General features: G+C 44.4%; 1 protein-coding gene across 2 annotated transcripts in view; it reads left to right on the forward strand.

Annotated features, from left to right (window-relative positions):
* ELOVL5 (ELOVL fatty acid elongase 5) overlaps nucleotides 1–26,789 on the forward strand; it is a 124,428-nt gene that overhangs the window by 82,605 nt on the left and 15,034 nt on the right. For both annotated transcript variants that reach the window (XM_029595714.1, XM_029595715.1), the window contains exons 4-7: nucleotides 6,629–6,706; nucleotides 9,402–9,573; nucleotides 21,385–21,509; nucleotides 24,020–24,154. In XM_029595714.1, the coding sequence (XP_029451574.1) occupies nucleotides 6,629–6,706; nucleotides 9,402–9,573; nucleotides 21,385–21,509; nucleotides 24,020–24,154 (510 nt within the window). The remainder of the gene's footprint in view (nucleotides 1–6,628; nucleotides 6,707–9,401; nucleotides 9,574–21,384; nucleotides 21,510–24,019; nucleotides 24,155–26,789) is intronic.

A 26,789-nucleotide genomic window follows, 5' to 3' on the forward strand; every position in this document is an offset into this window, starting at 1 on the left:
TTGCTTCATTTCCCTTCGAATAAGAGAAACAGCTTATTCACCATCACAGATGGGTGTCCTCATCAGATTGAGCCGGCATGGAAAACTTTTGTCAAAGTTTCTAGAACTTTGACTTCCACACTGAGCATGCCACTATCCATGCATCCATGTGAGGTCCCCCTTCAGTCTCTTATTTTCCATGGTGATAGTTGCCTTGTGGTTTTTGGAGCTCTGCTCTACATGTATCTTTCATGCTTAAAAACAGCATTTTTGCCCGTCCTACACCGGGTCCCCCTTCTCTGGTCGATGCTTTTCCTGGCACGGCAGGTATTTTTACTACCTCTACCATCTTTCCAGTCGATTCCCAGCATGCCGCTCTGGGTAGCCGCTGGCCATTGACCATTCACGGACTTAATTTTTATGGCATCTTCTGGTTTTCGTCTGTGCCCGCAGACCATGTCAATCAAGGATCCGCATGAGGTCTGCATTCTCTGCCTGGGGTCATCGCACGACGTCCGAGGGTGTCAGCTGTGCGATCATATGACTCCCAAAGGCCATTGTGCTCGGCTTGATAAAATGGAGAAACATTTTGGGCCAAAGAAGTCTACTTAGTTCACGCTGGCTTAGGAGTCTCCGACACCCGGGGGTCGAGGGGAACCAATGGATACCCTGCCCTTTTTTCTCACCCCCGGCAAGATCTTGTAATGAGCGAGGAGCCAGTGATCATCCCTCACCAATTTTGGTGCTCTCCAGGACTTCGGTATCCTCAGCTTCCTCGGTGGCGGGGAAAGACAGAAACGAGCACCATGGGAAGTTCCACAAGTATTGACACCGGTCACAGTTGGCACACAGCTCCGGTTCCAGTGTGGCACCGACAGTAACCGCGCCACCACTGAAGAGACCTCATGGCAAGGAGGTCCCCACCCTCTGACAGGCCCAGGAGTTCCAGGCATTTCCCACAGTTAGCAGTGCCGGGCACCGAGCCGCCTCGGGGTTCCGTGGAGGCTCCGGTGATGCCTAATCCCTATTCATCAGTCCTGTCTTCACCGGACTTCCAGTAGGAGTTGGACCGCAGAGTGCGGTGCTCTAAGCCCTACAGGGTGTCTAACTGCCACTGGCACCAGCCCCATACTGGCGCCGGAGCCTGCTCCATCTCTCTTGGAGCCCCTGCTTGAGCGTCTGGATGTCCTACACAGTGTCCTTCCAATGCAACCAGTGCCCAGAGGCTCTTACAGTACTCCAACGGTCACCGATGCCCTCCTAGGGACAGATTCACATCACCAGGTCCTCCGAGAAGGATTACATGCAGTGGCCGTCCATGCCATCTGGTCCTTTAGTCTCAAGACCACAGTTCCCAGAGCCAGTGGCCGGGACATTGTGTGTCTCACAGCCATCAGGCTGTGAGAGACCCAATGTTGCTGCCGATAGGGCTCCCAGTATCCTCTGTGCCTCCAGGGCCTTCGGTGCCTAGGCCTCGGGGTTTGGACAGGCCTCTACCTCAACAAGGAAGAAGGCCTATATGACCCTTGGGGAGATGACTCCTCTGAGCCCTCCTCTGAAGGCTCTGGTGATCTCCTCTCGGAGCACTCTCCGCCAGAAGAAAGGCGTCAGTCTCCTCTGGAGGATCTCTCCTTTGCGAGGTTTGTTCGGGCCATGGCTGAAGCCATCCCCTTCCAACTTTTCATGGAGGAAGATGCCCGCCATAAGATGTTGCAAGTGCTCCAGTTCGTTGATGCCCCAAAAGAACTAGTGGCTGTTCTGGTCCATGACATCTTCAAAGAGCTCCTCCTTAGGATGTGGGAACACCCAATATCAATTCCTCCCGTAAATAGGAAAGCGGATGTTACCTATTTGGTACAGGAAGTCTTAGGGTTTGAACTATGCCACCTCCCTCACCAGTCAGTGGTAGTGGAGTCTGCTCTTAAAGGCCAAACATTCCCACACCCATGCCTCCGTCCCTCCAGGCAGGGAACACAGGGAGCTGGATGCCTTGGGTAGGAAGGTCTTTCAGGGTGCTATGCGTATCACTCATATCAGCTCCTACCAGTTATATATGCCCCAGTACAATAGGATCCTATGGAAAGAAGTCCAAGAACTTGCTGAAAACCTGCAGCAGCAACAGGAATTATTCTCTGTAGTTCAACAGGTTTAGAAGCCGGGAAACACGAGGTGAGATCCACCTACAATGTTTTCAAAACAGCAGCCAGGATGGGCCGCAGTGGGAATCGGCACCTGTAGAATGGCCTGGCTCTGCGCCCTAGACCTTCATCCAGAGGTGCAGGAGAAAGTTGGCAGGCCTTCCCTGTACAGGAGAGAATCTCTTTGGGGAGAAGGTCAGGATTGCGGTGGCTCAGTTGAAGGATCACCATGAAACTTTTCAACAGCTGTCAGCGCTTCCAATCCACAGTCTTCTGCCAGGAAATCCTTCTGGTCATAAGAACATGCCATACTGGGTCAGACCAAGGGTCCATCAAGCCCAGCATCCTGTCTCTAATAGTGGCCAATCCAAGTTCCAGGAAGTCCTTTTATAGGCAGAGAAAATATTACCCTCCTGCCTCCCAGGCTCGTACGTCCTGTGCTGTTTCCAGGGGTCGCTCTCGTTAGCAGCAAACCCTCCAAACCAAGCCAGCATCCCAGCAAGCCCTGGCTACAGGCATTTGACTGGAGGCAAGGGAGCATGGGTCAACCAGCTATACCGCTAGTGCATGATCCCCCGGTAGGGGGCAGGCTTCTTTGTTTCACCTACCGCTGGCCATTCATCACGGCCGACCGGTGGGTGCTCACCATTTTTCGTCAAGGGTATCGTCTGAATTTCAGAGAAGTCCCAGTGGATTTTCCCCCATGTCCATCGTGGGGTTCCTCCGCCCCGCAGGAAATGCTCTTGACACCGCTTTCCGCTCTCCTGACGGCAGGAGCAGTAGAACCAGTTCCCCCATCATCAGCAAGGCCTAGGGTTCTATTCGAGGTACTTCCTGATGCCAAAGAGAACTGGGAGCCTATGTCCCATTGCTGACCTCAGAGTCTTGAACAAATTCCTTCGAAGGGAAAAATTCAAAATGGTCTCTCTGGGCACTCTGATCCCACTCCTCAGAAAAGGAGATTGGCTCTGCTCCCTCGACCTTAAGGAGGCTTACGCCCACATTGTGATCTTCCCAAACCACAGGAAGTTTCTCCTCTTTGTGGTTGGTCAGGCTCCCTACCAGTACTGGGTACTGCAATTTGGCTTGGCCTCAGCCCCTCAGGTGTTCACCAAGTGCCTGGCAGTGGTGGCTGCACACCTCAGGCATCAGGGGGGTATGTGTGTTCCTTTACCTAGACAGCTGGTTGGTCAAGAGCACCTTCTGCGAGGGAGCAATGAACAATTTGACCTTACAGTACAGGTGATGCAATCTCTAGGTTTTTTTTTTTATCATCAACTACCCAAAGTCCCACCTCTGCCCGTCCCCCCAGCTGGACTTCATAGGAGCCAGGCTGGACAGAACTCGGACAAAGGTGTTTTTGCCCCACGATTGGGCTCTCACCCTGTCCTCGCTGGCAACCTTGGTGCACAGCAGTCAGCAAGTAACAACCCATGTGCTGCTTCATTTGCTGGACCACATGGCAGCCTCTGTCCATGTCGCCCCATTTACCCACCTCTGCATGCGCAGTGGGCATTGTAGTTGAAATGCCATCAGGCATCCCAGGACCTCTGAGTCCGCATCTCCATTACGCCGCCTCTGAGGATCTCCCTGTCCTGGTGAGAGACTCTCTCCAATCAGGAGCAGCGGATTCCTTTTCAGACTGCCCTGCCTCAAGTGGTTCTTACCACCGATGCTTTCTCCCACATTTGGGAGCCCATGTAGACAGCCTCCACACTCAAGGTCACTGGACGGCTCAGGAAGCTCTGCACCAGATAAACTTCCTGGAGCTTTGAGCGATTCACTATGCTCTTTGAGCATTTCGAGATTGCTTGTTACGTAAAGTAGTCCTGATTCGGACAGACAATCAGGTGGCAATGAGGTACAACAACAAACGGGGGGGCGGCACAGGATTGTACCTCCTCTGTCAAGAGACAGTGCAGATCTGGTTGTGGACTCTGTCGCAGGTATGTCCCTGCAAGCGACGTTCTTGGCTGGAGTGATGAACCTGCTGGCGGACTGCCTGAGCCACTCTTTTCAGCCGCACGAATGGTCATTAAACTTAGCAGTGGCAGCCCGGATTTTCCGCTTATGTGGATCTCTTTGCCTCCTCATACAACCGCAAGATGAGCAATTTCTGCTCCCTTTTCAGGATGGATGGATGCCCAACCTCCGATGCCTTTGCCCTTCGTTGGGGCACAGGCCTCCTATACACATACCCTCTTAATCAGCTGCTCATGAGAACTCTTCTGAAGCTCCAACAGGGAACCATGATCCCGGTGGCCCCATACTGGCCCAGACAAGTCTCCTTTGGGACCCGTCGATGAGAGATCCCATCAGTTTCGGGACTTCGCCTGCTCTGATGCGTGATTGGGGTGAACTGCGGCATCCAAACCTCTGAGCGCTAGCTCTGACGGCCTGGATGTTGAGCGCTTAGTCCTCCTGCCCCTGAATTTGTCTGATAATGTATCAAGTGCTGGTAGCCTCCAGGAAACCTTCCACTAGGAAGTCTTACAGTTTGAAGTGGAAGAGGTTCTCCATCTAATGTGAATGAATGGCTTGAATCCATTTACTTGTCACATTCCAAGGTTTCTGCATTACTTGTGGCACCTCTCCGAGGCTGGGCTCAAAACCACCTTGGTCAGGGGTCATTTGAGTGCGGACGGTGCTTACCATTGCGGTGTTGCTGGCACACCTATCTTGGTTTAGCCTATAGTAGGTCGCTTTATGCGGGGTCTGCTTCAGCTAAAGCCCCCTCTTTGACCCCCATGTTGTGTCCTAGGATCTCAACATTGTGTTGGTATGGCTCATGTGTACTCCTTTTGAGCCTATGTTCTCCAGTGAGCTGAAATTCTTTACTTAAAGTCCTTCTCCTAATGGTGGTTACTTCTGCTTGTAGGGTAAGTGAGCTTCAGGCCTTGGTTACGTACCCACCCTACGCGATTCTTTCAGGATCGTGTGGTCCTGCGTACGCATCCCAAGTTCCTGACTAAGGTAGTGATTGATTTTCACATTAATCAGTCCATTGTTTGCCCATCTTTTTTCTAAAGTCCCATTCCCACCAAGGAGCATGGGCTCTACATATGTTGGATTGCAAAGGAGCTCTGGCCTTCACCCAACTATTTATATCTTTTGATAAGAATAGAATGGGGGTTGTGGGGGGTAAACAGACTATATCCAATTGGCTAGCAGACTTCATCTCCTTCTGCTATGCGCAGTAGGGCCTTCAGCTGGGAGGCCAAGTTAAAGCTCACTCTGTGAGGGCTATGGCAGCAGTGGCCCACTTATGGGCGATACCAGTGCTGAAATCTGCAGGGCTGTAACATGGAGCTCCCTGCATATGTTCGCCGCCCATTATTGCTTGGACACGTATGGTTGATAAGACAGTAGCTTCGGCCAATCTGTCTTATGCAACCTCTTCCTGGCTTAAAACCAGCTCTTCCTACCTAAGACCCCTTGATTGGGACCAGGCTATCTCCCTATTTGACCAACAGCACCACAGTTGTTGTGCCTGTTGGCACCTCTTTAGTACTTGGTTGGTTGTTGCCAGGAGCATCCTGGAGCTTGGTATTCACCCATTTGCGAGGGCTGCTGTCCTGCTTGTCCTAGGAGAAAGCGAAGTTGCTTACCTGTAACAGGTGTTCTCCTAGGACAGCAGGATGTTAGTCCTCAGGAACCCACCCACCACCCCATGAAGTTGGGTTTTCCTGTGTTTTGTCTTATCTTTTTTGCTCATGATTTTTTTCTATATTACGAGACCAAAGGGGGACTTGGTGTGGACGGAGCGGATAGTGGCATGCTGGGCATGCTCAGTGTGCCAGTCAAAGTTCTAGGAAGTTTGACAGAAGTTTTCCGTGCCAGGCTCCATCTGATGATGTCACCCATCTGTGAGAACTAACATCCCTAGGAGAACACTTGTTACAGGTAAGCAACTGTGCTACTCTTTATCTTGGAGTATTTGCATCAGCTCAACTACAGTGATTGGATACAGATAGGCTCTGTTTAACTTGTGGGCCTTTAAGACCAGTTTTTTGAACCTGAACTAATTTGGATGTGTTATAATGAGGAGTTTGTAGACTTATACAATCTAGACTTTTTTTATTTTTTAATTACTTTTGAAATATTTCTATAATTGTTCTTTCATGATTAAAGTGTAGAGTACATTCTGTAGATCAGTGAAATGAACACCTACTTTAATGCATTTTGATTTATATTTTTTAGATGTACAAGGTTTCCCTTTGTATGCATTTTTGGCTACGTATATCAAGGGAAGCAGCCCCCAAACCTCTGCAGCTCATATTGAGATCCACTTTTCCCTTAAATTTCCCTTCTGCCTTGAAGGTACATGGGTTTCATTCATGTGAAACTCCTAACAGTCTATTGAGGGCTTACTTTTTTGCTTCTACAATTGGGTACACTGCTAGAATTTAATGATGAATCAGCTGAGCACCAAGTATTTTACAGATGTTTCCTTAGTGTTATTTACATTTTTTTTTTTTTTTGTTTTTGTGGATGTTTTTGTCTTTATCTAGTTAATCACAGGAGTATGGGAAGGAGGATACAATGTCTTGTGTCAAGACACCCATAGTGGAGGTGAAGCTGATACGAAGGTAAAATTATCTATCTTTGTGTTAATTATTTTTAAATATTTTTGTTTCTACCTGCTCAGCCAAATCCTGATTTAATTTTTTAAAATGCTTAATTCCTATAACTTTTTTCATTAAGTCCAATTGCAAGGGGGATTGTCAGACTCTGAGAAAGAAGAATGATATCTTAAGTTGTGACTGATCTAGTAGGTACCATTTGATGGTTGAGAAGACTAACAACTTACTTTTTTGCTACTTCTGAATAAAGGAATTGAATTTTAAACATTACTATATACAGCACTGAATCTCTGTGTTTGTACTGATAAGTCAATTACCATAGCAACCACTAACTAAAACAAGGAAAATAAGAGCTGAATCCAACAAAAGGTAGTCTGATTTGATTATCCTAGAGAAGGGAATCAAGTATTTAGCTACCCAGTGAGTTTCACTGCATATACCAAGCTGGGTCTGACATAAATTGTTCAATCTAGGTTTGGCCCCACCCTCTTTCCTCTGAAAATTTCCCCTAGTAAACATCTCTACATCAAGAGGGTAGGTCAGAAGCAACCAAACTAGACAAATCTGCAGTTAAACAGTAAAAGTTTAAAAAAAAAAAAAAAAAAAAGCCAATCCCAGTATAAACTACAACCACACAGAGAAAATAACGACATTATTGCAGTATTTCAAGAAATCTTCATATTCAAAGTTAAGGCAATACAGTGTGGTTTTCTACATGGTTAATTCCCATTTTTATAGCTACATGTGTTTTTTGTAAAAATAGGTATGCGAGAATCCGTACTATCTTAAGAATTTGGAGGTAAAACAGAAGATCTGCATGGCAAAGAATGTAGAATTATTCTAATACATGCAGTACTAAATGAAAAATAGGCATTGTAGAATAGAGGAAGCGAGCTAAAGCCACCAGTATTGTTGCCTTCATTTCTGTTGTAAGGATCTTTTATGTCTTTATTTTTGAGGTCCTGATAATTTTTCCTTCTAATCCAGGACTGGAATCAGGCACAGTAAGCTTTCATTTGCAACCACCTTTGTTGTTTTAACTCTATTTAATATTGCTCTCCCTCCCATTGTGGTGACAGACCTTACCCAGGATTCATGCAACACACTCCCTACATGCAGTGGTCCCTGAGTCTGATCATTAGGTGTCGCTTGAGTGATGGCCAGGGCTTCTTAGTCCTCTCCCATTTCTGCCTGGGGACTGTCAATTCAGTCTCTGTAGCATCTCTAACACTGACAGGCCTGTGAGTCTTGGCCCAGGAATCATACCTAGGTTATCTGCATGGCAGAGCACAGTGCCACTGCTAAGCCACTGGCACTATGGTCGTCATGTTGGAGACTTGGCTTTTTTTTTTCCCCCTATTTTTATATTGTCATATTCCAATCTGTAAATTTATTAAAAATGCTTGGCCCTCTCCACAGCTGTATCACTGTGCTTGCTGAGCTGTCCTGGTGCTTTTACTTAATGAATTCTGGGTCGTAGAGAGATGCCTTCCCGGACGCCAACATAGCCAACTAATCTCCAACTACACCTTGGTTATCCATTCTATTGTTTTACATATGTAAATTAATAACCTATCCTTTCTCTTCCTTCTCATCCAAGTTCTTATCACCCTGTTATATGTAACTGCCTTTTCAGCACCTTTGTTATAGTTATGTTTACTATGCACCCCTGTTTTATGTGAACCAGCATGATGTGACTGCTGTCTCGAATGCCGGTATATAAAAATTTGAAATAAATAAATAAATAAATGATGTGCAGCATGACTGGGGAATTTGGAAGTGAAGAAGGCAGCATTTCAGAAGCTAGAAGGTTAAATCCTAGCCCCTTTACAAAGTCTTCAGATGACTAAGATGATTTTATTACTGCATTGAGAAATCAGGTTGTGTTCTGTTTATGGTAAGGGCTGACCTTAAGAAGTTGTGTGGACTAGGGTAAATTAACTGCCTTGGGCACTGAAATTTATAGTGTTGGAGGGGGCACCATGGCAGTGCAGGGTCCAGGGTGATTGCCTCTATTCATCTCCCCCCCCCCCCCCCCCCCCCGACAGCCCTGTTTATCATGAGGTATTTTATAGAGAGATTGAGCAGAGGAGCTACTGGAGTTTGTGAAATTTGGTTCAGAAGAATGAGGAAGAGCATGAATGGGAAGATTGTTTAGATATGGAATGAGGGAAGGGGATAGACACTTTGTAATTGTATAGCCATTGGAGCACTGTAGGAATTGCTGAGTAGTAACGTTTAGTCAAATTTATGCACATCCATGTGGTGAAGAGATTTCTTCCATAATTTTAGATTTGACTATTCAGAGGCATCTGTTCACATAACTGCCTAACTCTGTAGCTCTGAAGATTAAAAAACTATTCTACGCTGTTCTTAGGCCAAGAACAGAAAATGTATTTCTTTGCATGTGTGTACTTTTTATTAATTTGAATAATAAACTTTAAAGAACTTCTGTATTGGAGCCTGTAGCTTATAAATCTTGCCCAAAGCATTAAGAAAGTAGAATTTGTGTGAGACTGTTGGTTACTTGCAGACAAATCAGAACGTCCTCTGTTTTTAAAGATGCTACTAATGTGCTAAGGATTTGGAGATTAGATGATCTTTCTTACTTTCCTATGCTAAAGCCCAGGTGTTAGTTTGCAAAGTGTCTATAACTGAAAGTAATCAGGTAGGCTTAATTTTCTGTCTGTTTCTGGCTTAGATCACTCGTGTCCTGTGGTGGTACTATTTCTCGAAGCTGATAGAGTTCGTGGATACATTCTTCTTCATCTTACGGAAAAACAACCACCAGATTACAGTCCTGCATGTCTTCCACCATGCCTCCATGTTGAACATCTGGTGGTTTGTTATGAACTGGGTTCCCTGTGGTCATTGTGAGTATCATGGACAAAGAGGGATATAGTGCTACATGTGTTTACTATTGGTGATTGTGTAATTCTGGATAGATTCTAGATGGCTATTTCTGCATTTTAAAGCTGTAGTTTTATCAGAATTATTTTTTCTTTAGTTCGGTTTTAGATCATTTGGAAGTTAAAACAAAAATACTAAAGATTTATCATCCCAATTTTTAAATTTCATTTCTAAGGATATAGTGGCCATAGGTCTACACCCCCTTGTACATTTTTCGCATTTTGTTGTCAGCGTATCACGTGCATTTAAATGAGGGTTTTTTTCACTCAACACACCATACGCCACACCTTTCAGGGCCAAAAACATTTTATTGGGGGGACAAAGCATGTATGAATCCAAGAAACACAACTGAAATTCAATTGAATTTGTCTATCTCCTAAATTAATACTTGATGTAAGTATCATAGACAGCAGTTACAGTTGCAAGTCTGGGATAAGTGTCCACCAAATTTGCATTCCTAGATTTGTCAATATTAGACCATTCTACTTTACAAAATTGTTCAAGCTCGGTCAAATTCCTTGGTGAGTGTTGGGCAACAATCTTAAGTCATGCTACAGATTTTCAATTGGTTTGCAGTCTGGGCTGTGACTGGGTCACTCCAGGACATTTACCTTTCTGTTCCTTAGTGACCCCAGTCTTTGGTTGTATGCTTCTGGTGGTCATTCTGAAAGATGAACTTATTTTATTTATTAACATTTTTTCTATACTGCTTTCAAAATCAGAAAAGTTCAAGGCGGTGTACAGAGTAAAACACAAATATAATTCAAAAAATAAAAATAACACATTGAAAAAAACCCCCATCATACAAACACCAATAAAAACTACCCCCGGCATAGCAGGATCCACAATAAATCAGCAGAGCACTCCCAGCACAGGAAAAGCCACAATTGCAGCATAAAAAGGTTTTTTGTTTTAAATACAACCTGTCCCATAAGATATAGAATACTATCTTCCTATGAATAGTCTAACTTCAATCCCTGTTTCAGCTTTCTTGCAGAGGACAACAGGCTTTCAAACAGTATTTTGCACTTTTCACCATTCATCATTCCTTCTATCCTGACATGTGCTCCAGTCCCTGCTGATGAGAAACATCACCATAAAATAAAGCTGCCCACCACCATGCTTCACAGCAGAAATGGTGTTCATTGGGTTTGTGCCAAAAATAGCACTGTGTTCAGGCCAATTCTATTTTAGTTTAGTCAGACCATAAGACTTTTGTCATATGGCTACAGTTTTCACTAGAGTGTTCCTTTGCATAACTTCAAACAGAATTCAAGGTGTGCTTTTTTGAGTAATAGCTTCCTTGTTATCAGTCCTGTGTATTTGGAGGAAATAGAGCGGTTGGAAGAATGTCAGTGTGTTTAGGAAGGGATGTAGCATGAAGACAGTATTGGTTGCAGTAAATGATGAAGTCATGTGAAGAGTAGCAGGTGTGTGAACCCTTTGTGCTGCGGCATAGTTGATGCAGCCTCAAGGACAAACCCCAAAGGCCTAGCCGGCAGTTGGCAAATGTGCTCTGTAGTGGAACAGTCTGAAGCTTCACCTTTACCAGCTGCCTCCGCAGGTTGAGCTCTTGGGTTCTGGTGGCCAGCAGGACTTAGGCAGGTTCCCAGATCAGTGAATGTAACTAAAGTCCAAAAGTACACCAGGGTCAAGGCAGTCAGCAGACTAATGGAGTCAGGAATAAGCTGAGGTTGGGGCAGGCAGATACCAATAGTGGTCAGGTCCAGGCAAGAGGTCAAGATCTGGAAAGTTAGACTAAGGGAGATGTAGACACACTGAAGACACTGGACGAGACTGACAGAACAAGATAAGGCAGGATGAGGAAACGCTGGAAAATGAGGCACAGGAATCGGGAATGCTGGCAACATGCTTTGCAAGGCAGGAGACAAGTTGCTGAGTTGGTTGTGACTCCTCTACAGAAGCCTTAAATGTAAGACGGCCAGTGACTTCAGCACTGGGCGCTGCAGCTGAATTCCCGCTGCGGGCCCTTCAAAGGTTGGGATGTTGGGCATGTGTGCACCTCCAGAGGAGGTCTGTGAAGCGGTGTCCTTGCCAAGGTTGATTCTGGCAACGTTGGTATTCTGATGGTGGCATGCAAGCCATGGAGAAGCTTGTCTGTGTCCTGGGGCAAGTGCTGTGGTTCGCAGGGCTCTCACGTGAGCCACTAATCCTAACATGAGGTGTACAGATAAAGGACAATCAGTGATCTTAATTCTATTGGATTTATCTAGTGCTTTTGATTTGGTAAATCAGATTTTATTGGAAAGTTGCAAACAGATTGGTATGGGAGAGAAAGTGGTTATGTAGCTTTCTTCTTTTTTTGAAGGATAGGACAGTAGCGATGCATGTGAGAGGGGAATTAATCTGAGTTTTTCAGACTGGAATGGGGGATCCCTCAAAGGTTACCTTTGTCATCTTTGTGTTCAATTTGTTTATGTATTCGTTAGGATCACTTATATGCGGATTAGGTTTTAAAGGTTATTTTTTTATGCTGATGTGCAGTTGGGGTCAGGGTCCACCGGCACTACTGTCGTTTCTCTGGAGGGGGTGAATGAAGGTTTTAAAGCGATTTGAGAAGAATAAATTTAATTTTGAATGGGGGCAAAACAAAGTGCTTGTGTATGGAAGGTGGAGAGCATTCATTTGCCTTTTAAGTCATAAGTGATGTGGTAAATCATAGTGGGAAAATTGTGAAAAATTTGGGCTCGCAGATAGATGACGTGTTTAATTTGGAGTCATATATTTCCTCTGTGGTACAAAGTCTTTTTAAGACTTAGGCATTGGGGAGACTGTGGCCTTTGTTGAATGCCTCTGTTTTTCAAATACTAGTTCAGGCTTTTATATCACCTTTATTGGACTACTGTAATTAATTTATTTGTTTGGGCCTTCTGAGTAAGAGTACTCAAACGTTTACAAGTTGTACAAAACATGGCAATGAAGTTAACTTTGGGCTGTACGCGCAGAACAAGTGCAATGCCACTATTAAGATATCTTCATTGGGTTCCTATTAGGGAATGGGCAAAATTTAAATTGATGAATTTTAAAGTTCCCGGGGTTTAGGGGGAAATGAGCAAGATGTTTGCAGAAATTAATCAAGAGTTATACTCCAAAATGCAGTTTGTTCTTCTATGATGCATTAGTCCAAGTACCATCTATTTTGGTAGGTGCAAAAGATCATTAATCGAGGTAGAGTTTTTTCTGTGACAGGCCCAGAGCTGTGGAATTTGGCTCCCATGGATATCAGACTGGAGTCTAATTACTTGATTTTCAGGAAGAAGATAACATCCTGGTTGATTCCAAGTAATTAGGATGTAATAGCTCTTAAACAATAATTATTACTTAATGAGGGGGGGGGGGGCATAAGATCTGTGCCCTTTTTTTTTTTTTTTTTTTTTTTTTTTTTGGAGGACAATTTAATGATTGGGGGAGTTGGAAAGTATATGATTTTATATTTATTAGGGGTTTTTTGTAATTTTTATTGCTATGTTATGTTCACTGCCCTGGATAGGTCTGGTATCTGAGTTGGATGGTATATTCGAAACATTAAATAAATCCTAATATGCAGGCTGGGGTTGTGGACCTGGGATACTGTTGCATGCACACTTTGACTGGTCTTGATAATGGACACTTGTAGCTCTTTTCAAGTTGCCTTTGGCTGCTTGGTTGTCTCCCTTTCTCAGTCTTCTTTCTCAGCCCTCCAGTTTGGAGAGATGCCTGATCTAGACAGGGTCTTGTGAGGCCATACGCCTTCCCCTTAATTGTCTTGACTGTGCTCTGCCGGATATTCAAGGACTTTACAATCCTTTTATACCCATGGCCAGATCTGTGCCTTTCCACAACTTCGTCCAGGTCTTTGCTCAGCAGCTTGGTGCTCATTTTTGAGTCTTTGCTTTGAAATGCACTACCCAGCAGAGAGAACCAATAGTTATCCCAGGACAAGCAGGATGCTAGCCCTCACATATGGGTGACGTCACTGACTGAGCCCTATTGCGGGAAAAACTTCTGTCAAAGTTTCTAGAAACTTTTGACTGGCAGCCTGAGGCTACTGAGCATGCCCAGCGTGCCATGATATTCTCTGCCACAGGGGTCTCACTCCAATCTTCGTTTTTCCCCACTGCCCTCAGCATCGCGGTGACAGGAGCCCTGTGAGATCTTCTCACTAACTTTTTTTTCTCTTTTTTTCCCCACTTGGGGTCTCACAAAATCTCATTTGCCACCGGACGGTGACAAAAACAATTATTTGGATTTTTCTCTTCTCAAGATTTCTCTTCTCTTCTCAGATTTTCCATTGACGGCTGTCCATAGAGACATGGCTTTGGGCTTCCAAAAATACCCGGTCTGTAACCGGACCATGTCTATAACCAATCCACATCTCGAATGTGTAATCTGTTTAGGAGAGAAACATGAAATTTCTTCATGTGTACAATGCCAGGAAATGACCCCGAAAGGCAGAAAGCTGAGGCAGGAGAAAATGTCACAGCTTTTCCACCTCCAATCAGTGCCTTCACCCTCTACTTCGACGAAATGTTCACCAACAGGGGTCACTAAGAAAATTCTTCTTAAACGGCGAATCGAGGGATCCGGCGATGCTCCATCACCAGTACCGTCGACATCATCGACCAGGTCAGTATCGGAATCGAGGCCTAAACACAAGCACCGACGTCATCGATCCTCTGAGTCTCCGTCGCTCCCTCCCCCGGGGGAACGGACTGCTAAGTGGCATAAGTCATCCGAACCTCCGCTGACCTCCGTATCCTCGATTCCCTTGCCGACACCGACTATATCGACGTCTGCATTGACATCCCAGATACCATTGATGCCAGACTTAATCGGCCTAATAAGATAGATGGTAAGAGAAGCCTTCCAGGTGCAAGTTCCGGCGTCATCGCCGATGCCGGAGGCCGCATTGCCACCTCCAGCCGCGCCGATGCTGGTGGTTCCGCTGATGCCAATGATACCACAGACACCAACCTCGATGCCACAGACTTCAATGGCATCAGAGACATCTATGTCTATTCCTTTTTCGACTGTACAAGCTCCATCGATGCTACAACCCTCGATGCCACCGATGCCTTCGATGACCGTTCCAATTTCGATGTTCTCTTTTCTCCATACATCAACTTTGACCGTTCCTTCTACTTCACAGCTGAAGCCGGTTTACACGACGGCACCCACCTTACCTCCTCCTCACAAGGCATCGTCATAGAGACTTAAGTCATCAAAAAAATTAAGACACTCTATGCCAAAACACCCACCTGCATCTTCTGAAGCTCCAAGTGCAGAAGCAGCATTGCACGGTATCCTGACAAAAAGGTACCAAGAATTACTTGCTTCCTTGCCTGCTAATCCAGTGGAGGAGGACATAGAGGATGTTGTGTCTGAAGACCCTCTACCTGGACCCTCAGGTGTACCTACAATTCCTAGGACTACACCTACTCACCAACCTTCTGGATATGACACTTGGTCAGACATTACATCAGAGGTCTCATCAGAGGACTTCATGTCTGATCCCTCCCCACCTCAATCCAGAAAACAATCACCTCCAGAGGATTTCACTTTTTCTACTTTTGTCCAAGAAATGGTGGATTCTATCCCATTCAATTTGCAGGCAGAAAAGGATGACAGGCAGCAAACTCTGGAAAAACTCCAGTTTGTAGATCCTCCCAAACACAATCTTGCAATTCCTATCCATGAAGTGCTCTTACAGTTACAACAACGCATCTGGGAACATCCCTGCACAGTGGATTCTACGTACCTAGTGCAATCAGCACCAGGCTATCAAAAACCCCAACTGCCCCACCACTCGTTGGTTGTAGAGTCTGCGCAGAAGCGTTCCAGACGTACAAGAACCCATTCATCTATCCCACCAGGCAAGGATAATAGATTTTTGGATCAAATGGTCGGAAAATCTTTCAAGGAGCAATGCTGACCTCCAGGATCTCAGCATACCACCTCTACATGACCCAGTACCAGAGGAACCTCTGGAAACAGATGGAAGAGTTTGTGAGACCCCTGTGGCAGAGAATATCATGGCACGCTGGGCATGCTCAGTAGCCTCAGGCTGCCAGTCAAAAGTTTCTAGAAACTTTGACAGACGTTTTTCCCGCAATAGGGCTCCGTCAGTGACATCACCCATATGTGAGGACTACATCCTGCTGTCCTGGGATAACACCTATTACAAGGTAAGCAATTTTGCTGAACTGCTGAATTGTCATGTGAATCAGTACAGTTTAGCACAGGTGGTGGCAGTACATATGATGTGTGCTTTTGAAGGAGATTGGTTATACCAGAGCTTTAATTTCTTAGGATTGCTGCAGACGTTTGGGGGGGAAGAAGGTGAGCACTTTTTTGTAACCAAGCTATTCCATGTTTTTATTTCTACTTCATTTTCTAAGGAGTTCTGGAATATATTTTTTACTTGGTAGTTGTGGGATAGACTTTATGGATTCATAGAACAAATACGGTTATGTATTTCACTTCAATTTTATAAAGCTACGAAGTGTGAATTTTGGAAGAGGATGCAGATTTTCTGTAGCCACTGTATATTAATGTTTAAAACATGAAAGCTTTCTACATGGCCATACCCACATTACAATTCAGAGTATATGGTGGAGCTGCAGTGTGTTCCTGTGCTTCCCATGCAAGCTTCACAGTGGGCTCAAAGAAGGAGATTTGTGCATCACAATCCAGATAGGGGAAATATCTACCTATTCATCCATATATTATTCACAATATGTCAAAAAGCATAATTATTAAATCACATACATCATATTTTATTGATCACATATATTTATACATGCAGAATATCAACTATTCTATACATAGATAGCAGCCATTATTCTGTGCAGTCATTTTAAAAATTTTAAAAGTGTAAAATGTATGAAACACATAAATTAAAGAAGCCTAGAAATCAGATGAGGCAGCAATAGAGGAGAAATAGACAAGTTGGCATTTTGGGGGATTTTAACTCAGAATGCAGTTTTGAGAAGAACAAAAGGCTTTAATGAAACAAAACCTGAAAAATTAATTCAGTAAATGAAATCAAAAAGTTAGACTAATCTCTTAAGAATTTTCATATTTCTTTATTTCCAGTTACAGAAAAAAGTTTGCATTCTATCAAAGTAATTTTTAAAACAAGCAAGTTTAAGCAGGAGCAGTTGCAAAACCTGAAATATTTTAATGGAAGTATTTTGCCTCATGCAATGTTAATATGGAGGTCATCCATGGTTTTTTACACTTTACTCCCTTTGGTTTTACCCCCATTTTTTACACTTTATTCCCGTTTTAATTTTCGAACACCACACTAACACCACACTAACACCAAGTAGAGGGTAGCGGTAAACTAACAGGTTAAGGACGCGGCAAAATAGCGGGTTACAAAGGAGATAATCTGAGCGCGCGTCACAGTATCGGAGGGGAATAGCTAATTCCTTCATTATACAGCTAATTCATTTACATATCATATACATGCTGGGTGTGGAAAGGGTTATGCGTCTGTTTTAAGAAGCGCTAAGGACGCGTGAAACTGGAGACTGTATCGCTGGATCGCCTTACGCGTCCGAATTGTGCGCTCACAGGACGTTACAGACGGGAAATCTTCAACCGCACGTTACAGTATCGATCTGATATAGATTAGTTGCCTTGGTAATTGCCCCTTTTAGTGTGGTCCATTGTTGTTCCACATCTCTCTTGTTCTCCCAGCCTTCTAGTTCTTCCTCCATAAATGATGGCTTTTCTAGAGAAGCTAAAAACATAAATGAATTGGTAACCTTAATATAAACCATTGTTTCTTCCACTTGTGTCTATAGCAAAACCCTGTAGTAGATGAGCTATACTGGTATTTAGCATTCCACTGCAAGAAGATCCTAGTATACTTCATTCTTCCATTATATTTACACACTTTAAGCTGTTCTGTTGATGCTGCACCTACCCCCTCTTTGCTGTTGTTTTTTAAAAATTACATTTGAAGGTAGCAACTCCATCATAAAATGACCCCTTCCCCTTTTCAGATATTCTCTCACTGGACTTTAGTTAATCAGCCATGATATCTAATATATTGGCTGCCAGGTTTGTTTCCATGTAATTTCACAATCAGCAATATTTATTTATTAAAATCTTATATTCCACAAACTTCTATAAAAAAATTATATCCAGTGCAGATAGAAGTTGAGTGGCATCCATCCACACTTTGGTTGAAATCATGTCACTGCACTATTTCCTCATATGAATGATTTTTTTCAGTCTTGGGCCTAGATTCATCAAACTATCGCATGCGATAGGAAGAGGGGTGTGTTTTGTAGTAATAGCTTATTTATAACAAAGTGCACTATCATAGTGCTACACATAGGTATTACTGTAGAGTGCAATAACGTTTCACACTTTGCGGTAAGAACATAAGAACATGCCATACTGGGTCAGATCAAGGGTCCATCAAGCCCAGCATCCTGTTTCCAACAGTGGCCAATCCAGGCCATAAGAACCTGGCAAGTACCCAAAACCTAAGTCTATTCCATGTTACCTTTGCTAGTAATAGCAGGTATTGGAGAGGCTTGATATGCTGTTTGGTGCCCCAAGCCCTTTCACGGCCGAAGGGAGTGCCGCTGCCACCGCCACTGGCCCCCCCATACCAGTGAGCGAATCCTCAGAGGAAGAAGGGCCATTGGGTTCGATGGTGGCTTGGGGATGCACAGTGCTCCGCCACCTCCCAGCACTCTCAGGGCCATCGGGATTGATTCTACTGATGTCTTCAGTGCCACCGATCCCACCAACGCTGTTGGACTCATTGGCGCTCCTACAACCTCGAGGCGCATCAATGCCTCCGGCTCCTTTCTCTGTGCCCTCCAGGCCTATATCTCGCCCGCCATTAGGTGTTCGACCCACCCCTGCATCCCTGGAGGGCTGCAGTGAGAGGGAGGCCCCTTATGACCTAGGAAGGGGAGGCATCCATGTCCTCCACTGAGGATCTGCCTTCTGAGCCCTCTCCACTGGAGGAGCAACGAAATTCTCCCCCGGAGAATCTTTCCTTCATGGGGTTCGTAAAAGCCATGGCAGAATCGATGCCTTTTCAACTTTTTAACAGAGTAGGACACTAGGCACAAGATGCTTGAGATTCTGCAATTCATGGATGCCCCGAAAGTGGTGGTGGTGCCAGTCCATGACATCTTCAAAGAGCTGGTAGCCCACTTTTTGGGAGCTCCCCATCTCTGTTCCACCGGTTAACTGGAAGACGGATGCAGTATACTTAGTCCAGCTGTTCACCGGGTTCGAGTGCCATCAGCTCCCCCCACCAATTGGCAGTGGTAGAGTCTGCCTTGAAGGCAAAGATGATTCGCACCCATGCCTCGGCTCCCCCAGGGCGAGAGCATTGGGCTCTCTATGTCCTTGGATGCCAGGTGTTTCAGGGCACTACGTTAACTGCCCAGATCACTTGCTACCAATTGTACATGGAGCAGTACTACAGGAACCTTTGGAAACAGGCCCTTGAATTTAATGAGAGCCTACCACAGCAATTCCAGGAGGATTTCCAGAAAATCGTCCATCCGGGCCCTGGAGGGAAATAAGCACAAAGTTCGCTCTGCTTATGACTTCTTCGAACCAACCATGAGAACCGCTGCAGCAGGCATAGGAGCTCGGCAGATGGTGTGGCTGCGAGCCTCAGACTTGCACCCTGAAGTCCAAGACTGCTTGGCTGACTTGCTGTGCACGGGGGAAAATCTGTTTGGGGACAGAATCAAAGATGGGGTAGTGCAGCTGAAGGACTATCAGAAGACCCTTCAGCAATTGTTAGCTAATACCTCTTGTCACCCAACCGCCCAAGAAGCCCCCTCTGCAATATCTGAAGAGGCCCTTCTACTGGCTACTAAAATACTACCCGCTGGCTCCTAGGGCTATATCTCAACAGCCTCCTCCCAGAACGAGGCCCGGGCTACCCCAGACACCCTGCACAATGGGCAACCACAATTCTGCCGCAAAACCCCTCTATGGGGTTTTGACTGGTGGCCAGGGAGCATGAGCCAGCCGTCACCGCAGGACTCCAATTCCCCCCCCCCCCCAAGTTAGGGGTCAGCTCCAACTCTTTGCGGACTGATGGTCCTCCATAACATCTGACCTTTGGGTCCTGTCCATTGTCTCTTTAGGGCTACAGGTTACACTTCTGGCGAGTACCACCCCATTCGCCTCGGTGGAGACTGTCAGAGGACCTACAAAACCTTCGAGTAGAGCTCTCCACCCTCGTACTGGCATAGGCTGTCGAACCCGTTCCAGCCAGTCAGCACAGCGAGGGGTTCAGGTATTTTATAATCCCCAAGAAGATGGGGGGACTCCGGCCTGTTCTGGACCTGAGTGCCCTAAACAGTTTCTTGGTAGAGGAGAAGATCAAACAGGTCTCGTTGGGCACCTTGATTCCCCTTCTAAAGACTAGAGAATGGAGCTGCTCCCTAGATTTAAAAGACTCATACGCCCATATCCCCATATTTCATGTGAATCAGCAATACCTTCGATTCCTGGTCGACAGGAGTCATTACTGGTATCGCGTTAAGAACATAAGAACATAAGAAAATGCCATACTGGGTCAGACCAAGGGTCCATCAAGCCCAGCATCCTGTTTCCAACAGTGGCCAATCCAGGCCATAAGAACCTGGCAAGTACCCAAAAACTAAGTCTATTCCATGTAACCATTGCTAATGGCAGTGGCTATTCTCTAAGTGAACTTAATAGCAGGTAATGGACTTCTCCTCCAAGAACTTATCCAATCCTTTTTTAAACACAGCTATACTAACTGCACGAACCACATTCTCTGGCAACAAATTCCAGAGTTTAATTGTGCGTTGAGTAAAAAAGAACTTTCTCCGATTAGTTTTAAATGTGCCCCATGCTAACTTCCTTTGGCCTGGTATCCTGTGCCCTATGTCTTTACCAAGTGTCTAGTGGTTGTAAGTGCTTAGCTTAGGAGACAGGGAATCTGTCTTCCCATTCCTCGATAACTGGCTTATCAAAAGCACTTCAGGACAGGGGGCACAGAGTGCCCTGCGCACTTCAATCTTAATTTTGGAAACCTTGGGATTTTTGATTAAACTATCCCAAAACCCATTTCCAACCGTTTGCAACTGGACTTCATTGGGGCTCAACTAGACACTGCCCAGGCGAAGGCTTTCCTGCCTCAGGACAGGGCTGAGACCCTCACAGCCCTTGCTCAAGTGGTTGCCGTGTGCTCTCCTGTCTCGGCGCACCAGTTCCTCCGGTTGCTGGGCCACATGGCAATGAAGGTGTATGTCACCTCTTAAAGGCAAGGCTCACAGGCTTTTATCATGGGTTTCAGTATCAAGAATCCTCGGAAGGAAGGACTGCACTAAACACAGTTAAACTACAGTATATACAGATACAAACATGTACCCACTGCTGGGGACAGAACAAAAGATTAGATAAAATAGTGTGGCTGCTGTTTTTAGTTCACTTGAATGCACAGAAATAAGTTAACAAATGAAAACAAAAAAATATGTAAGGTGATACCTTTTTATTGGACTCTGTAAAAACAGTGACGTAAATACATGCTGATTAAACATATTCTGAATGAGCGTGTTTGGACTTGTTTACATTTTTTGGGGGGTAGGGGCTGGAGACAGAAATGAAGGCAGGGATGTTGCTAAAAGAAAAATTCTGTTCTGACCCAGAGTATTGCAGGTGATGGATACTGTGCACTGAGAATCCTCCGAGGTGCTTAGTGTTTGCGATTTTGTATGGGAATAAAGTACATTTTTCTTTTGTCCTTCCAGCCTTCTTTGGTGCCACGCTTAATAGCTTTATTCATGTCCTCATGTACTCTTACTATGGACTGTCTGCTATTCCAGCCATTCGCCCATATCTGTGGTGGAAGAAATACATCACCCAGTGCCAGCTGGTGAGTTTGTTTACTCTTATCTCTGACAAGGGTATGAAGAAAGTGTTTGTTACTATGATTTAATGGAGTGAAGGAGTAGCCTAGTGGTTAGAGCATTAGGTTGCAAACTAGAGAAGCCAGGATTCAAATCCCACTGCTGCTCTTATGGCCTTGGGCAAGTCACTTAACCCTCCATTGCCTCAGGGATAAACTTAGGGGCTGATGCAATACTGTGCATAGAAAATGGGCACTCAATGTTGAGCTCCCATTTTCCTAATGCGCGCCCAGCCACCTCTCCTGGGTGCGCAGTGCAATATTTAAATTGGGGGTCGTGCTAAAAAGGAGGCGCTAAGGAAAATTGTGCATCCCTAGCGCCTCCTCTGCAGCAGGCGCACAGGAGAGGTGGCTGTCGGTGCGAGTTGAGAAAATGGATGTTCAATACGAGCTACTGCTAGCAGTAATCTCCCGCTACCAGCCCAAGATACACGGCCTGGACCTCTTCTTTATATTAGAGACCTAGAACTTTTTTTTATTTTTTTTTACCCAAGACTCTTTTTTTTTTTTTTTTTAACCAGAATCTTTCTGTGGCTCCTCCTACTTACTATCGTGACCATACTAATAGGATGAATCACAGAAAGCAGGATTTTTTTGTTTTTATCAATGAGCCTTGAATGTGGCATAGTTTTGTAGGCCCAGGTCTGGCATAAAATTAGTTGCATTGCAGTGGGCACATTGGCCACGCTGGGAACTTTTTTCATCATGGGAATTAGCTAATAGCTTCATCTACACGGAATTTATATGTGATGAGTGCTATTAGGTACGCGGTGGTTTGGACTCGCTAATTCCCGTATCGCATCAGGGGGTTATGGATGCAAGTCCAAAACGCACGTCCAGTCGCTTGTTAACTCGTGTGCAAGCTGCAGCGCACAGTATTGCATCGGCCCTGAGATTGTAAACCCTCTGGAGATGGGGAAATGTCTATAGTATCTGAATGTAATCTGTTTGAAGTATCTGAAAGGCAGAATATAAATAAAATAAATGGGAAACAATTCATCAATCAAACTAGTTAACAGAGATGACTATTAGATGATTATAATATTGTCCTGTTCTTGGTCTGTGGTGCCTTTTTTTTTTTTTTTTTTTTTAATGTACGTCTTAATACTGTTCTTGATGCTTTTAATTAGGGTGACAATTGATAGGTGGTGCCCAGAACATAGGGTTGAAAAGTAGAACGTAAAGAATGTGAAACTCAATGTTTAGAGGACCAAAGAGACTAAGGGGAAGTCAAAGGTTGCAGAAGCAGCAAGATTGATCAGGCTTAGATTTAAACATAACTTCCTAGGGTGCCATGTTCCTGGGTCATAGAGGAGCCTGCCTCTTTTTGCTTTAGGGACTGTATTGTCACTGCTGGGACACTCTGATTCTCCCCCTGCCCAGTTTTCGGTCATGCTTATGAGAACCAAAATCTTAAATCCAGCCCTTGGGTTGATTGCATGTTGGTTATATCAGTGACAAAGCCTGGAGTATAAGGACAGTAAAAAAACAACCTTGCATAATGAGCTGAAAGAGAAAAGACAATGTTTTAACAGAGCTCTTGTAGAATTCCTGTTTTGGCTCCCTCCAACTTTTGCTTGTCAAAGCAATCTCATTTGTCTCTAAAGCTGGCATTTAATTTGAGCATCTGATCACACAGAATTTTCCAGTTAACTCTCAGTATTTCCATTTCTGCAGAGGCAGGGCTAGAGAAAACCTGAGTACTAGGTCACCCACGTGCTTATCTGCAAGGGGGGAGGGGGAGGGATTGCAGTTGTCCTCAGCTGCAGAAGAGAGGACATGGATGACGGCTGGGGAAAAGGGAAGGGCAAAACACAAAAAAGTGTCTGTGTTTGTGGCTTCCCCCCTCAAACAAGTAGGGGGAAAAGCTACAATATTTTTTACCAGCTCTTAAGAATATTTCCTGGTACCTAAAGGTTTTTTTTCTATAAAAATGTTTCACTGTCCATAAACTTCTGAGCACTGTTTGACAGTGTTTTTTTGCCTGTAGTTTTATTCTTCGCTTTGATGCCACATTAACTTTATTTTGTTTCTACCTAGTGCTGGTCCCTAGGTATTTTATGGGGGTTAGGGTACCTGTGGAAAATGTGTTCAGTCCCAAAATCCTTTGGAGTTTTGGCTTTAGCAGTAGATGCTGTGCAGGTTGTTCTAGAGACCACATGGCAAAGACATTTTGCCCATTCTTTGCTTATTGGGGAAGCATTTCTAGCTAAACATGTCTAGAATATATTTCCTGTTGTTTTTTTTTTTTATAGGGGCTTTAAAAAAAAAAACCAAAAACTGCAATATTGTTTTCAGCTCTCATTTACTTGTGTGTATAAAGTGCATTTTAACCTTATCTGACATTAAGCAAATGTGATATAGGAATAAATTAATCTGTGTCTGCTGTTATTGACTCTTGTTTTTCTCCATTACATAATTTACCTGAAAACATATGTTCCTCTGTAATTATTGTGCCACTTTTAATTTATTTTCAGAGTCAGTTTGGGTTGACAATGATTCAAACTAGCTGTGCTATCGTATGGCCCTGTGGGTTTCCTTTGGGTTGGCTGTATTTCCAGAACTGTTACATGGTTTCTCTAATAATCCTATTCACAAATTTCTACATTCAGGTAAACACATTTTTCTATTTATTTATTTATTTATTTAAAATTTTTATATACCGGCATTCATGATACAATCACATCATGCCGGTTTACATAGAACAGGGGTGTACAAAGAACAAATGAGTAACCTATTAGTGAGGAGGAAGCAGTTACAAATAACAAGGTACTAGAACTGGGAGTAGAGAAGAAAGGGAGAGGATAACATTAGATAAAGATATTTACATTAAATAAACATTTTTACAATGGGAGGTAGTTCAACAGGCTGCAAGGGTTGTCATACTATAACCTTTTCTTTTTGATAGCTGTGTTTCTCTTAAAATGTACATACTGGGTTTTGACAAATTTTCTCTCAATCTGAGTCAGCAGCCCTCCAAGGTATGCCTCAATTTCTTTAGGGCCTGATTTTCCCATTCTGTGTCTAAAGGAGTGTGGACAGAGGGGGGGAAGCTTAGTAAGTCAGGCCCCAGGGCTGGTGCTAGCTTTTTTGCTGCCCTGTGCAAACAATTACTGTGCTTCTTCCCCCCCCCCCCCCCCCCCCACACACACACACTGTTTGTTCATTCTCTGTCTTCAGCCCAGCACCCTTCAGTGATTCAAACTAAAACTGACACTATTCGCCTCACACCCGAACCCATGGCTGGAGCAAGGGTATTAGGTACCTTAGGTGAACCTTATAGCCTTGCACAATGCCCCCCACCCCATTCCACACACAGTAAAGAGTTATGCATTTATATTTTACATGAAAAATATCAAAGTACAGTATTTGAGGTAAAAATATCACTTAAATTATATTTATATGCACTGCTTTGACGCCAAACAGAAATCCCAGCAGAAAAGACACTTGGAACCCATACGCTATTAGGCCTATTGTGATGTGTGTTGGGTATGGGCTTGCTCTTCCGAAAGTCCTAAAACTTTAATACGCTTCCTATTAGGAGAATGCCTCACCTCAGTCACACATGCAGAACATAAACAGACCATAGCCAAATACAGAATAGAGCAATCATAAAATAGAAATAAGAACATAGGAACATAAGAAAATGCCATACTGGGTCAGACCAAGGGTCCATCAAGTCCAGCATCCTGTTTCCAACAGTGGCAAATCCAGGCCATAAGAACCTGGCAAGTTCCCAAAAACTAAGTCTGTTCCATGTTACCATTGCTAATGGCAGTAGCTATTCTCTAAGTGAACTTAATAGCAGGTAATGGACTTCTCCTCCAAGAACTTATCCAATCCTTTTTTAAACACCTTTATACTAACTGCACTAACCACATCCTCTGGCAACAAATTCCAGAGTTTAATTGTGCGTTGAGTAAAAAAGAACTTTCTCCGATTAGTTTTAAATGTGCCCCATGCTAACTTCATGGAGTGCCCCCTAGTCTTTCTATTATCCGAAAGAGAAAATAACCGATTCACATCTACCCGTTCTAGACCTCTCATAATTTTAAACATCTCTATCATATCCCCCCTCAGCCGTCTCTTCTCCAAGCTGAAAAGTCCTAACCTCTTTAGTCCTTCATCATAGGGGAGCTGTTCCATTCCCCTTATCATTTTGGTAGCCCTTCTCCATAGCAATTATATGCTCAGACAAAAACTGAACTGGCAACCACAAGAAGCCAGTGCAACAATGAAAAAAACAACATCACGATTTCTCAAACATCAAACAAAATCAAGAAATAAAATAAATACATAATCATAATACTAAAAACAAACTATTTCAAAAAAAGCTGATTAATAAAAGATCAAATATTAAAAACTCATACACAAGTTTTTTCTTAAATGTCCCAAACACCAATAAAATATTTCAAAACAGCAGACACATCAAATATCACCTGAAAAATAAAACTAAAACCGATTTTAAAAATTCACTCTCTCCATACCTGGGTACTTTGATTTCCAATCACCCTGAGATTGTCATGTATTAGTGAGAGAGGAATGCACAAACTTTCTCTTCTCTTTCTAATATACACATACGCTCCCTCTTAGGCAAACCCGCAGGCATCTCTAGCTCTTTGGTTGAGATCTACCAGCAGAGTCAGGCCCTCATCTTCATTTCAGCTGCTGGCAGGTTGGAATCCACCTGCAGCACCCATTCTCTGTCACTCACACACAGTCAAGACTGTCTCGCTCTCTACCCAGGCAGGCTCCCATTCACACACACACACACATCCATGGATCAGTCCTCCTTCACTGCTGCTGCTGTCAGCCTGTTCCTTCTTTGTGGAGAGTAACCATTCTGCAGCTCCTCCTCATGTGCTGGCCCTGAGGTAATGTAGCACTGTTGTAGCACTTCCTTCGTCACAAGATGTGAATACAGGAAGTGCTAGCACCACGAGTGTTGAATACCACGGGGCCAGCCCTTGAGGATGCGTTGCCGGATGGGCTACTTCTGCTGCCAGTGGTCCTGATCTCACCAGCGGCACCATAGGACTCCTGCCAGTGGCATACAGAGGGTCTCCGGCGCCTGGGGACCAATGCATTTGTGTGCCTTTCCAGCACCCCCCTTCCCCCCCACCACCACCATCCTTCTTGTACTAAAAGGCCCCCTAAGGTCACAGAAAATAAATGATGTGTCTAGACAGAAGACCTTTTTTTGGGGGGCTAAATGACATTTCCTCATACCACACCGATCTCCATAGC

The sequence above is a fragment of the Rhinatrema bivittatum genome, chromosome 3 (genome assembly GCF_901001135.1).
Source record: "Rhinatrema bivittatum chromosome 3, aRhiBiv1.1, whole genome shotgun sequence".
NCBI lineage: Eukaryota > Metazoa > Chordata > Amphibia > Gymnophiona > Rhinatrematidae > Rhinatrema > Rhinatrema bivittatum.